The 12,542-nt window shown below is 45.5% G+C and overlaps 1 protein-coding gene across 3 annotated transcripts in view; it reads right to left on the bottom strand.

The window, feature by feature from the left end:
• Window positions 1-12,542, bottom strand: part of LOC128895391 (amyloid beta A4 precursor protein-binding family B member 1-interacting protein) — a 146,555-nt gene that overhangs the window by 81,375 nt on the left and 52,638 nt on the right. For 2 of the 3 annotated variants that reach the window (XM_054157937.1, XM_054157936.1), the window contains one exon: window positions 9,892-10,041. In XM_054157937.1, coding sequence (XP_054013912.1) covers window positions 9,892-9,990 — 99 coding nt within the window. In that variant the 5' untranslated portion in view covers window positions 9,991-10,041. The remainder of the gene's footprint in view (window positions 1-9,891; window positions 10,042-12,542) is intronic. The other variant, XM_054157938.1, reaches the window with a different exon arrangement.

Below are 12,542 nucleotides of genomic sequence, written 5' to 3'. Positions count from 1 at the left end.
AAAACGATCGATCATGTTGCACATATATCTTCAAAGAGTCATAATATGCATGCTTTTCGGTTGCCATCGCGAAAGTGTTCGATAAACGTTTATTTATTAGATGAAATTCGTTTGTACGAAAGATTAATGATGGCCAATAAATTGACCGATCAATTACCAAAAGTATTAATGAGAATTAAAAAGAGGAATTTGGAAGAAGCTATTTGGTGGAATAACTTCTAATTTTTGTGAAGAACTGTCATCGAAACGCGAGTAGAAACTCGTAAACCTCGCGATTAGAGCTAATTGAATTTCACGCATTAAGCTTTGGAGACCGAATGGGCGTTAAATTTTAATTACGGCTTGATTCTCGGGTAATGGGACGGTCCAGGGGCGTATAATTAATCCATTAATCTCGGGAGCCTTAAGCAGCCGATGAAACGGCGGATGGAAACTTTGAAATTAAGTTTTCACCGTGGCTGGCCTGAGGGATCGTCACACTTTCTTCGATCATTTCCTTTGCTCGATGAATCGTTAAGAACAATGACTTCGCGGATACGACCACGTTTAGTTTTGATATTACGTCATTTGGTGGATGCCATTTTCCGCACATTTGGTAGACACAGATATACGATTCTGGCCTGCAAAGCTGGCATCGTGAATAAATATTACCATTTCTGTCGCGATTCCTTAGGGAAGACGTTCATTCGGATCGTAAAAATTGACTAGTGGCGCCGAGGGACCACGCATCCGGTTCTAAATCTTGGTCGATTCTAAAACTGTTCGCGTCGACCGAGTGGAAAATCTAATAAGAGCTGCCGCGCCGTGGAACCAGTCACCTACTTCTCTGAAATGAAAATACCTCGCGCGAAAGGCGACCGGAAAAGCGTCGAATAATTAGGCGGACGTCAAAGCACGAATTATTTTGGCTCTCGGAATGAGAACGTTATTGTTCCTTTTAATTGCGTTCACAGTTGGATAAAAATCGAAGAATTACGGTGTTAATTATGGCGTAAGCCTTGCACGCGTAATTTATGTTGCATAGACAATCGGAATAATTAAGTGCGACGGTATAATTAATTCGTATTGAATTTTAAACAGAGTCGTAATTAACGATCAACTGTAATTACAGCAAGTGGCATTCTACGAGGCAATTATTACGGAATAGGAAAGCTTGATAATAGCCAGAAATTGTGTTAATGGGGACATTAAATTTTTGTTATTTTTGTAGACGGTTGCTTATCGTTAGATATTCAGTCTACGCGAAAAGAATAATTTTCAAAGTGAAACAGTTCGAAATAAGACCATTTTCTACCATGATCTTTCATTACAGCTACAGGAAGTACTTATTTCCCGATGTCAAATTAGCATTTCATGCCTGCTGTCCGTTGCATGTCGCTCGCCAATTTGCAGGTGGTGATTTAATCGCGACGTTGTTAATTTAATAAAAAATTTAAATTATTTTATAACGTCTGCGTGCTTCTCCTTTTTCTCGCCTATAACTGATCAATATCGACGGCACGTGATTGGTAATCAAATTTGGCTCGAAGGATACGTGGTCGTGGTGAGTTGTCGTTCAAAAATTTGAGAATCCCTGGTGCACGCAGGTTTTTACCTGAGGGATACGCATGCGCCGCGACCGACAGATGTTTCCTCCTGGCCAACTGTTGTACGCTGCGACGACGAGAGCCGAGGCTGCATCTGATTTACCAAAGAAAGAAAGACGAGGAGAAGAAAGGAAGAAAAATCCATCTTTCCTGTCCCCGTCTCGGCCTGCTCCGTGTTCCAAAGCGAGAGAGAGGAAGAGAAAGAGAGAGGATCCTACCTCGCCCTCTTCGTCACCACTGGAGGATCCCCGAGGACGCGCTACTAAGGGCCTATAGGGGGTGGACCGCCTCTATTTAGACCCGTGAGCGCAGCCCTTATGTCGTTAGACTCGATCAACCCCACCGATAAGCAAGATCGAGTCCGACGAGACACCAGCTCTGAGTTACTGACCCAAAACCCAGATTTATTGGTCGTCCGAGTCCTACAACGGAGGGTCCTTATGGTTTTACTGCCCGTTTATTGTCCATAATGCTTGGAGTTCCTTTTATGGCCCCGAGGATTCCCTGCGTCGAGTCGCTGAAGAGACCCTACAAGTTACAGTCTCGCCTGATCAAAACAAATTGTGTTGTCGATATTGATTACTTCTGGTTCTATGGTTCACGACGATTAACTCTAGTTAGGCTCTTAGGGGCATCGTAAACTCTACGCGTTTCTAAATTGTTTTACAGCTCGGTTTGCTTGTTACAGGTGTCAACGTCTGATCGATTTACTTTCTCATTTCGTAGTTGATCCTGGATAGTCAGTCCTCCCCCAACCCCCAGGTCTCACCTCACCGACAATCACGATCGTTAACTCATTATCCCATTCGCGCGTTGGAACGGACAGACGAGTCAAAACCAGAGAATCCCGACCGCACGAAGACAGCTTCTGAGGGCCTGTTAGACCTCTTCGGCATCGGGGCTCGAAGCAAGCCCCGGCCGACCACCTGCTCGCTTCTACGATTCGCGTTACAATCGCATCGGTGAGATTTATCGTGCACGGAATATCGAGTGGCAAGGGTACCGGCAGTTCTTATTACAGCTTATTAAGCGGCAGTAAACCGCGTATTCATGATCCAGGAACCGGTCACGAGTGAGAAGCGGATCCCTGGTATCACCTGCTTCTCGATCCGTCTTCGTCGTGCACCCTCTGCATAGTGGACGCTCCTCGTCTCTTTTCCAGTCTCGGTCGCGTCTCTGCTTCTTTTTTCGCCGCAATTCACGCAGACGGATACCTTTCCGAGGGACTCCTTGACCCGTGCCACGGCTTCGACGTTCTATTTTATCCCCTCAGGTTGCCATCTTTGTCTTAGGATCGAAACGGTCGAGGGTGGACTCGTGACCGGGGCTGCAGAGGCGATTCGGATGGGGGTAGGTCTTTTGGAAACCGATAGTAAATCGTTTGCAACCCTGTATTAATATAATTTATACGTCGCTTTTGATCTACTATCGACGGAGAAATTTACAAGATGGGCAATCCGTTCGCTTTGCAATTTATAGCTTCCTATCGAGTTACCTTGGCACCAACGAAAGTGTGATGTCACGTTTAGTTAAGTGAAGGTGCACGTTCCACCTGTTGTTTTGATCGAGGTTAAATCGAACATCCTCGGGATTGTGTAACACGTGTTCCACTTACCGACCTGAGCATTAAAACGTTCAACGTACACCTCGAAACGGAGGTAAGACGTTTCATTTCGAATTTCGATCGCGACCACGTTTCTGATAACATGTTTTTTATCCTTTTTAACTATGATTGATTTTACCCCGTTACGAGATAAGATGCCCGTTAAGACAGGGGATAGGACGTCTCCTCGTTTCGTGGTCCACGGATGATCCGACTTTGATGAAACTAGCCGGTATAATAATCTCGCTGGATGATTATCCGCGATGATCTTCGGCTACCTTTCCATCCAGCTCCCGTCAGGCCCACGGACACCTTTTCCCTTCCTCTCGAGCCTCGTGCTGGACCGCCTGCTCTCCTCGGTTCCTCTCTCGATGGTCTTGTTCTTGTTGGCAGACCGTGCCACGTTCAAATCTCGGCCTTCGTCGAGGGGGAGACGATTGCTTAACGACGCCAGCCACCTGCCCCGGTGAAGAGGAGAACACGTGCTGCCGCTACGAGGCAGCTGCAAACCAAAGGACGACGCGTACGTACGCAAGGGACAGGCTTCCCCTGTTTCTCGAGGTGTTGAGAGTGTTGGGGATACAGGTACCGAGCACGAGACCCTGGATGAGCGCACTCAAACTGCACGTCATTGCTCGCTTCGAGAACCTTCGTACCGTCTCGAGACACTCCCTTTCGCCAGACCTTGGGTGTCCAACTTGTTTCCCTTTGGTATCGCTCACTCACTTTGGTACAAGCCTCGTACTACGAGGACACACGTGTGCATCGCAAAGCTGCGTTAGGCTGGGTTATAAAACTCGAGAGAAAATGGTCCAAGTACCGAGCTTGTATCCAGAGAGACCACGGGCGGCTGTTGAAGGCTCGACGAAGTATGTATACGAGTAAAATTGAAATTATGATGCTAGTCCGCTCGCATTAAAAAACGTTCTGAGAACGCAAAGAGTTGTACCTTTCGACAGGTGCGCCGGGAAACGGACGAAGGAACTCGAAGGAAGTTTTAGGGAGAGATAGCGTTGAACCTACGATGCAAACTGATGCATATTTCCATCAACTCGGTTATACACCTGTAATCTTGTACAGTGGGGATTCTCTTTTTGTCGACCAAGCTGGTCTTTACGGTTCGCTAACTGTAATTGCAATTAGCAAATCGGACGAAGGACCCGAAGAAAGAAACGATCCATCATTGTCATTCCCGCCGGTGCATTTTTCTCAGGTGTCGGTAGTAGATTTGTAAACCATTTGCGCATTGGTCTTCCTGTTGTGGTCGTTTGCAAAACTCTCGGACATTGTTGCGATACAGAAACTTTTTATGGTGAATGTTGGTGTAAATCAATCCTTCTTTTGGAGTTCCAGGGTATCCAAATATACGTGATCCTTTGAATACTACTGTTTACGAACATAATATGCAAAGTACTGCACCCAGTTTCAGTCGCAGCGGACAATATATTCATCCGTAATCCTGAATCTCTCTGATAACACCGAACAGTTGCGCAATGGAAGAGCTTCATGAATTTCAAGCAGAGCCGTAAAGGTCTTCGGGAGCTCCAACGGTAGTGGCAGAGCTGTTGGACGAATCTCGAAAAAGATTAGGAGAGCAGAGCAACAGATGGCAAACAGAACGCGTGGCCGGTGCACCGATAGGAATTTTCTATTCCTTCGATTGTCCGTGCCATCCGTCCGGAACAAAAAACGAAACGGGAATCGACTCGCGTTTGTATGCGGGAGAAAAGTTTCCGAGCTCGACGAACCTCTCGCGACTTTTTCGCTAGAAACGAGTTTATCGGAGATGATTGTGTTGAAATCTGCGTTCCACTCAAATCTATTGGAAATTCAGTCTCGACTCGCAGAAATCGTTACTTCGATCGTTTATCGGTGTGAAAGTTTGTGGACCTCCTTGCAATTTGTATCGTGAAGTTCGAGTATTCGAATCGCCGACACTTGGTTTTTTGATTAATGGTTTCTCCCATTAAAATAAGATTTAACGATGATAACGGTTCGCGTTGACCCAGAGACTGACGAAAACAGAAGCCTCTTGTGAGAGACACGGAAGCGAGGATCGACTTACGAGGACACGAGGGAGGCTGGACGCGAATGAAGGTCTCCGAAATTGCAGCTGCCCTTGGGCACGTGGGCCTACACCGCTACCTGAACTATTTCTTCGATCCTCGATCTCCTTTTCGACGATGTGTATACTTTATTCACGCATAACGGGAGAAACTGTCTCAGCCGTGGCCAAAAGCTAACAAAGACGCAGCTTGGATTCGAAAACCAGGTGAGGCAGCTCCTCCGGCGACGACAAGGAGCGTCTTTCAATTTTCGATCGCTTTGACGCGCTCCAGAAAACGATCAAGTAGATCCAAACGTAATCTAATATCGATTGGCGAGAGTATGAAATTATACCGAATAATATTAGGTCGTCCTAAAATTTCGTACCACTAATTCTTTAGTAGTGGACGACAGGAGTCGAATATCGATCACTCCACTGGCTAGAAACTCGATCGTTTTTTTCCCTTCGCGAGGGCTCTTTCATCGTCGATTTCGTGGCTGCAACAAGCCCAGGTTAATTCGATCACGGAGCATCGGGGGGGTTACCTGAAATCGTTCCTAACGAACTAAGCTTTTCATCGAAGGGAGGATCAGGGTCACGACATTAACCAATCATGCTTCGCGTGTCTGGGAAGCTACCTGTAGAGGGTGCAACGAAAATCATGGCATGATTGACAAGGGAGGGCGATTCGTGCAGATAAAAGCGAGTCGATATCTACAGGGTACGTTTCTATTGAATGGAAAATATTAATTTGAAAAAGAATCACTTTGAGATACTATTTCCATAAATACGTTAAGTAGTCCTTATGGCAAGGACTCATAATTCGATCAGAGAAATTTCTGTGGTAGTCCCGCATCGATTCTAAGAAATTCTATCTTTAGTCAATGAAACTCGAGAATTACAACCGGAAATAGTAATATTGCCGAACAAAGGCTCCCGTTGCGATTAACGATGCTAAGAAGAGCCCCACGAATGCGGATATAACGAAGCCCGCATACTAATGGCCACCGGAAGTCCACAGACGTTTGTCTATTTTATCCTGGGACGTAGTTCATCATTCCTGCGCCTCGGTTTGTCTTTATTATGTCAAGGTCTTGACAAGCTTACGAACGCGCAACTCTGTGATTGATATTGTACTTTCACGAACTACCTCGTCGTTCATCAATTGTATATTATTACTTTTTAATTATTTCGTACGAATCAGTATAACGTACCGATTAATAAGTTTGTTACATTCGCTTGGTAGAATTAATTAGAGGAAGTTTAATTTCTGTGTTCGTAGCTAATATTTTAATTCCCTTTTTTAAATTAAGCTCTCGAAGCAACGTTCGCGCCACGCGTATTTTAATCGCGAAGGTTGCAGTCGCGTTAGAGGATAACTGAGAACCGTTTACTGTCGGCGGATAAAGCAGTTCGGTGCATTTGGTCGGTAACACACTCGGCGCAGATAATGTACGGCTCACGAGTGGCGGTAACTTGGTTTTCAAATATCAGATTGCGCTGGGATACGGATACGAGAGTTTTTGTTTAACGTGAAAGTTAAAAATTAGAATATAGCGTAATTAATTCTCAAATATGAATGAAGTATAGTCGAATATATTGAAACGCAATTCGAGATCATCGCAGTTGCATCCATGCATTCCCGGAATGCAATTACGCAACTCTGCGAGAAATCTCGCACGTGTCACGCAACAGTATCATCGAATAACAAATGCAACGTCAACAATGGTATCCCGTTGTGTTTAAAAAGCCCCATATCGTATTTCCACTCTGCTAGATACAACACGGCCTATGCTCGACAATTGTCGCGTTATCGGACAATAATATTTATCGAAACGTCAATGTATCGCGGTTTCCTCATTTTTCAATTACATTCGAAGAAAATAAACCGACACGCGGTTTTCTCGATTGATTTAATTTAATTTGGAATTTCCGGTGTTTCAATAGGAAGCTTGGAGCTTTGTTCAAACCTTTTCTTTTATTAGTAACAGAAAAATGACTTCGAACCATCGCTGGTTCATAAGCCCAATTTTGTTCAAAATAGCAGGTGTTCCGAGGCCTTTGAACGGCGTTGCACGTCGATTGTTCGATACACGCGACTGCGAGTTTGCACGGAAAGGTGTGACGTCCGATTATCCGTTCAACGGGATGCGCGCGCAGAGTCCTTCCTGTCCGAGAACGGAAAGGTGAGAGAGCTTTTGCACTTGCACTTGGCGGTGCATCGGAGGTCGGTCAAGGCGCCTGTGCCCATGATCGATAACCTGGCAACGCGGAATGGATAACGTTGCACTCTGGTCGGTGACCCCAGAGGCTGGCCGCTCGATTATACTCGAGTGGATTCGCCTGTTTGATCGCCTAAAACACCAGCCACTTGTGCTTCCTTTAACCTCGACTGCTAGCAGAAAACGTTGAAACAAGATTGATTCTTACAGCGAGAGACTGAAGTACTTCCTCGACTACCGACTTCGAAATGCGACGTTTCGGGATAAAATATTGGAAAAATCATGTCGAAAACCGTGAGCAATAAGCTTATTAAATTTTGTTTATTTTTTTTTTTTAAGAAACATCCTAAATGAAGTTTCACTCAAGAAAGTTTCGAAATTAATTGTAGAACAGAACATGTATTTTGTGTAAACAAAAACACACGTACCTATGCTATTTTTTTCTAAATCATTCGTAACTTTGGATCAACTTCAACTTTGAGGGCGAACGAACTATCACGATAAGACTATAAAAATCTGTTAACGTCGAATAAACAGAGTATAGTAAAACTAACAGTGACAAGTTTAATTAAATTAAATTGCTTAAATGGGCCACGTTAAATCTTCCAATGACAATTCACAGTGACAAGTTAAACTGAATTGAATTCTCGGTTGCACGAACGGTTATTGGCAATGATTTATAGCAGTCGAATTTGAACTTCTAATAGTGGCTTCGATGCGAGAATTGGGGGCATGGGCGCTGGTAACCATCCCGCGGCCATCGATCTTCCGAGTGCCACGTGGTTCGGAACTGTTGCCCCAAGTGCAAGTGCAAGTGCAAGCGGAGAAACTCTTTCGGTCGTTGCCCGCGACTCGAACACGTTTAATCTATCTTCTGCTCCACGCGCGAACTCCTCGTGCTCCCGTATCTATCGTCGTCGCGGAGATATGGTCGAGCAATTCACTCAGAAACCGTCGTTGCTGCTTTCTTGGCGTCGCGGCGGATCTTCGCGCGTCGTTCACCAAGCGAGAGTATCAATTTGCATCTCGCGAGACGAGAGGAAAGCGAACGTGTGCTACGAATTGCACGAAGTATTATGGATTTTTCAAGATTTTTTCATTTCTAAATGGACGGAGTGCCACGATATTCACTTAGATTCCGGGGTGTACGATAGTGATTTTTGCAAAAGACGAATCCCAATCTCACACACAAAAAAAAAAGACGATATACTAATTCGATCGACTCACCATGCTAACGGAATTTTTGCAGTTCTTTCGCGCTGGTTTCCAAAAGTTTCGAGGACACTAGTTTTCAATCGACGGTCGCCAAACCGGAACCAAGAGACGGAAAGTGCTGGAAACTCGACGACTACCGTTCTGAATGGAATAACTCGTCGGACAAAGTTCGTTCGCAATCGTTCGGCCGTGGCAATTATCGACAATTTGTCGTTTTGCGGCTCTGGCATTGTGCTGCTGCATCGCCCTGCCACGAGCTGGGATGTTCAAGGCGTGTCTATCGGGCACGCTGTGAAAATCGATTCGTTACGTCGAACGCGTGGATTGAAATTTCGCTTCATGGTACGTAAGATTTATACTCGACCCGCCGTTAGAATTCATTAGACACGTGATCGCACGTGGTCACATAGTAGAACTTTTGCTTGTAAATTACAAAAAGGCATTAACCTGTATTAAAGTGTGTCTTCTGACAAAATGTACCATGGTTGGCGTGTGAAATTTTACGAGAAATTCGTTAAGCAAAGTGATACGGAATTCTGAAAGCCTCCTTACTCCTGAGGTAGACTCTCTTTAGAGCTCGGGACACCAACGACGTATCGTTTTTCATGCGAACGATCCCGCTATGAATTATTTAGAGTACGTGTCAATTGACACCAATTGAGCAGCGTGCCACGGAACCGCGAAGTCGTCACCAGCTGCTGTCTTTTCCATCGAACCGCTCTCCGTTTTGTACCGACTTCGCGTCAATCTCGCGAATTCCTCCATCTTTGTGCCAATATTCCTCGATACCGCGAAATCTGAGAGTAAACTACCCCAAAGATAAGAAGCGCGTTCTGTAACTGGATCGTGGATTGGAATCCAAGTCCTCTGTTTGTCGGACGGAGTATCAATTAAGCTAAATTGGCGGATTGTATCTCCCCTAAGCTGTTTCAAAGATGATTGATGAACGGAAGGATACGTTTGTTGGTTTTAAGAACAATGACGTCGGATAGCTTATATCGAACTCGTCGTACTTTCTTTCTTAGTAAACTAAGCACTCTGCTTACTGTCTTTAATGATACTTAATGCTAGTAAATCTAAAAATCCAAAGTTCGAACGACAGTATCGACAGAAATGTCGATCGGTGCAACAGGTGCGGTCGTTTCGATTCCACCCGAGGTCTACCAGAATGGAGCGAACTTCCATAGACGAGATTGTAAAACTTTTGCAAAAACTTACCACCGTCAAGCTGTCCAACTCGCCGAGCCACTCGTTCAAAAGCTGTTCCGGGTCTGTTTCGTTGTCGCTGTCATCGCCTTCTTCCTCGTAGCGTTCCATGGTGTCCTTAATCCAGCTTAGATCCGTCTGTTACGTCGTTCACTTCTCTCCCTGCGAGCACACAAAGGTAACGCGTTAATTTGGCTCGTCGAACACGCTGTATCCGGCATAGGCGACCAAAACAACGCGTAATTTGAAAACACGTACAGGTAGCGAAAGGTGTACAGTATTATCGTCCAAGGTAATCGACAAAGTGTGGATGACGTAATTTTTGATAACCAACCCGAGCTACCAAGCGCGTGATTTTTTTTGGCCTTGGTAGAATGGCGAAGACTTAGGCCTTCATCGTTGGAATAGGATGACAATTTGATATTACACAATTATTTTCTCAAATTACATCCAAGGTTTCATTTGTTATCACGCGGAAAGATTGCTACGGTGTTACTTTCTTCAATTCGGAAGAATTCGAGCTTGAAAGCAAACGATTCGGTCACGCAGAGTTCGAGGAGGCGACAGTGCGTGTCCTAAATGCAGTTCAAACTCGAAAATCACGCTAACAGGGTTCGTAAACGATTCAAAAGTCTTCCCTCGTCGCACGGGGCACGTCGACGCAAATTGCGTCGTTGAGTGACAGACGTCAGACGGATTTCTCGCCCGCAATCGCGTGCGATTCGCGCCGAAACGGCGCCCGACGTCCCGGCGAATATATTATGGAACGCACGAAAGAAACAAACGGGTAATTCAGCCGCGCCCCTGAGCAGACTGACACTGACGTCTCGAATGACGAGCGGGCTTGGCCTTAACGCCATTCGCTGGCGACATTATGCTCGATTCCCACCAGAGAGAACCGATATACCCGGCCACATGTGACCGAATGTGGCCACATGTGGTCACGTAGTAGAACCTGAGATATGGTCAAGGTGGGATCTTTGTATGTTCGGTCTCTAAAAACAGTTGCTACAAATTTTAACCGATTGCATCACAACGACGAAGCCTGGGAATGCAGAATGGAAAGGAACTTGGTAAAATTATATTCCGCAAATTTCTATCTAGATCAGAATTTAGTTCATTTCTTATCCGTGGCATGAGAGTCACTCGAGCGGTGGAGGGAACAACGCATTATCACGACACAGCGATTTACCTGCTCCCAGCGACGATTAACCGACGATAATTGCGCTCGCGTAATGGCCACCTGACGTAGCCTGTCGGCCTTCCAATCTTGATAACCAAGGGGCAAAAAAGATTGGGTCGACGATCGAGTCCGGGTGCTCCTAGTGAGATGTGAACGGTTCGCGATAGCGTAACAGAGGTGACGGAAATGGGGTTCTCTCGTTAATTCGCTCGTTTGGCTGGCTGCTTTCACGTCGATTGCGATACGATGGTTCTTCGTGCCGCATTAGTGTAATTCAAGGGGAATAGGCGCGTGTTAAGGGTCGAAAGGCATGGCCATCTTTGCAATTACATCTCTGGACGCCGTAACCTTTTTTTCTTTATCCTAATTCATTAAAACGCGAAACATTTCCTCCAGGAGCGAGATAAAAACGGAAAGATTAAGGACGTCAATTATATTTGAGTAATCGGTGGTAGATCTTGGTTCGAATTTAATGCAAAAGACATTTCATAGAATACCCTATTCACCCCTTACTCTTCGAAATACTCATAGTATCCGCGCATGAAATTCGTCACTCGCCGTTGAGGAAATTTCGAATCTAACGCGTCCGGCGTCGAGTCAAATGAGCGTCTGCAAGTGAATATTCCGTCGTGCATTCAAATCGAGAGTATCTCATTCTTTTCCATTCCAAACACGTCACACATTAAACATACCAAACAAGAACGAAATACGCGATACCGTGGGCTGAAAAAGGAACGGACTCCAATTGGAGCATTGAAGTTACGAGTCGCTAACAACGCGTCTAGCGGCTGACGGACGCGTGTCCCACTTTAGGACGACCCAGGGCATGAAAAATGAAATACGAACGAGTGACCAGAAAAGCCGGTAGTGAAGGCATAAACGCGTGTCGTTGGCACACTCCCACTGAGACGAACGCAAACATTGAAAAAAACAGGTTGTGGCGCCGAGAAGAGGACCGTGGTGCACTCCTTGGTCGTTAGTCACCGACCACGTCGTGCTTGTTCGACGTAGGAACTTTGAAAAGTTTTTGAACCCCGGCCAAGTGGTTCATTGCCGAACTGTGCCCGGTAACGTGTCACGGCTCGACACTCTCCGCTCGACCGAATCGTCCTTTTTCATTCGACAAATTGCGCGCGATCGAGAACAGAGGTCCAGTTGAATGCTGTCTCGAGCGACAGTGGACAAAAAGAATAATAGTACGTCGATTTCGTATTTCTTACTTTGCGAGTATCGAAAGTAGCGTTCGAATTCTTTCGTAAGTCACCGGCGAATCAAAAAATTGTCTGTTTCAACGTGCGAGGATTGACCTACTTTCTGCCAAGTGGCAAAAGGATGTTGTCTTAAGAGCACGCGTTACAGTTTGACACAACTGGCTATTGATAGTTTCTGCAGACCATTAATCTCCCGGCTCGAGGTCCTCTCATAAAAGAACGCACGAGGAAGGTTGTCAGGAATTGTTTAACACAGACAGTTTTTATCG

Source organism: Hylaeus anthracinus, unplaced genomic scaffold, assembly GCF_026225885.1.
Source record: "Hylaeus anthracinus isolate JK02 unplaced genomic scaffold, UHH_iyHylAnth1.0_haploid 5, whole genome shotgun sequence".
Taxonomy (NCBI): domain Eukaryota; kingdom Metazoa; phylum Arthropoda; class Insecta; order Hymenoptera; family Colletidae; genus Hylaeus; species Hylaeus anthracinus.
The sequence above is the reverse complement of the archived record's forward strand: the minus strand, read 5'-3'. Positions and strand labels throughout refer to the sequence as shown.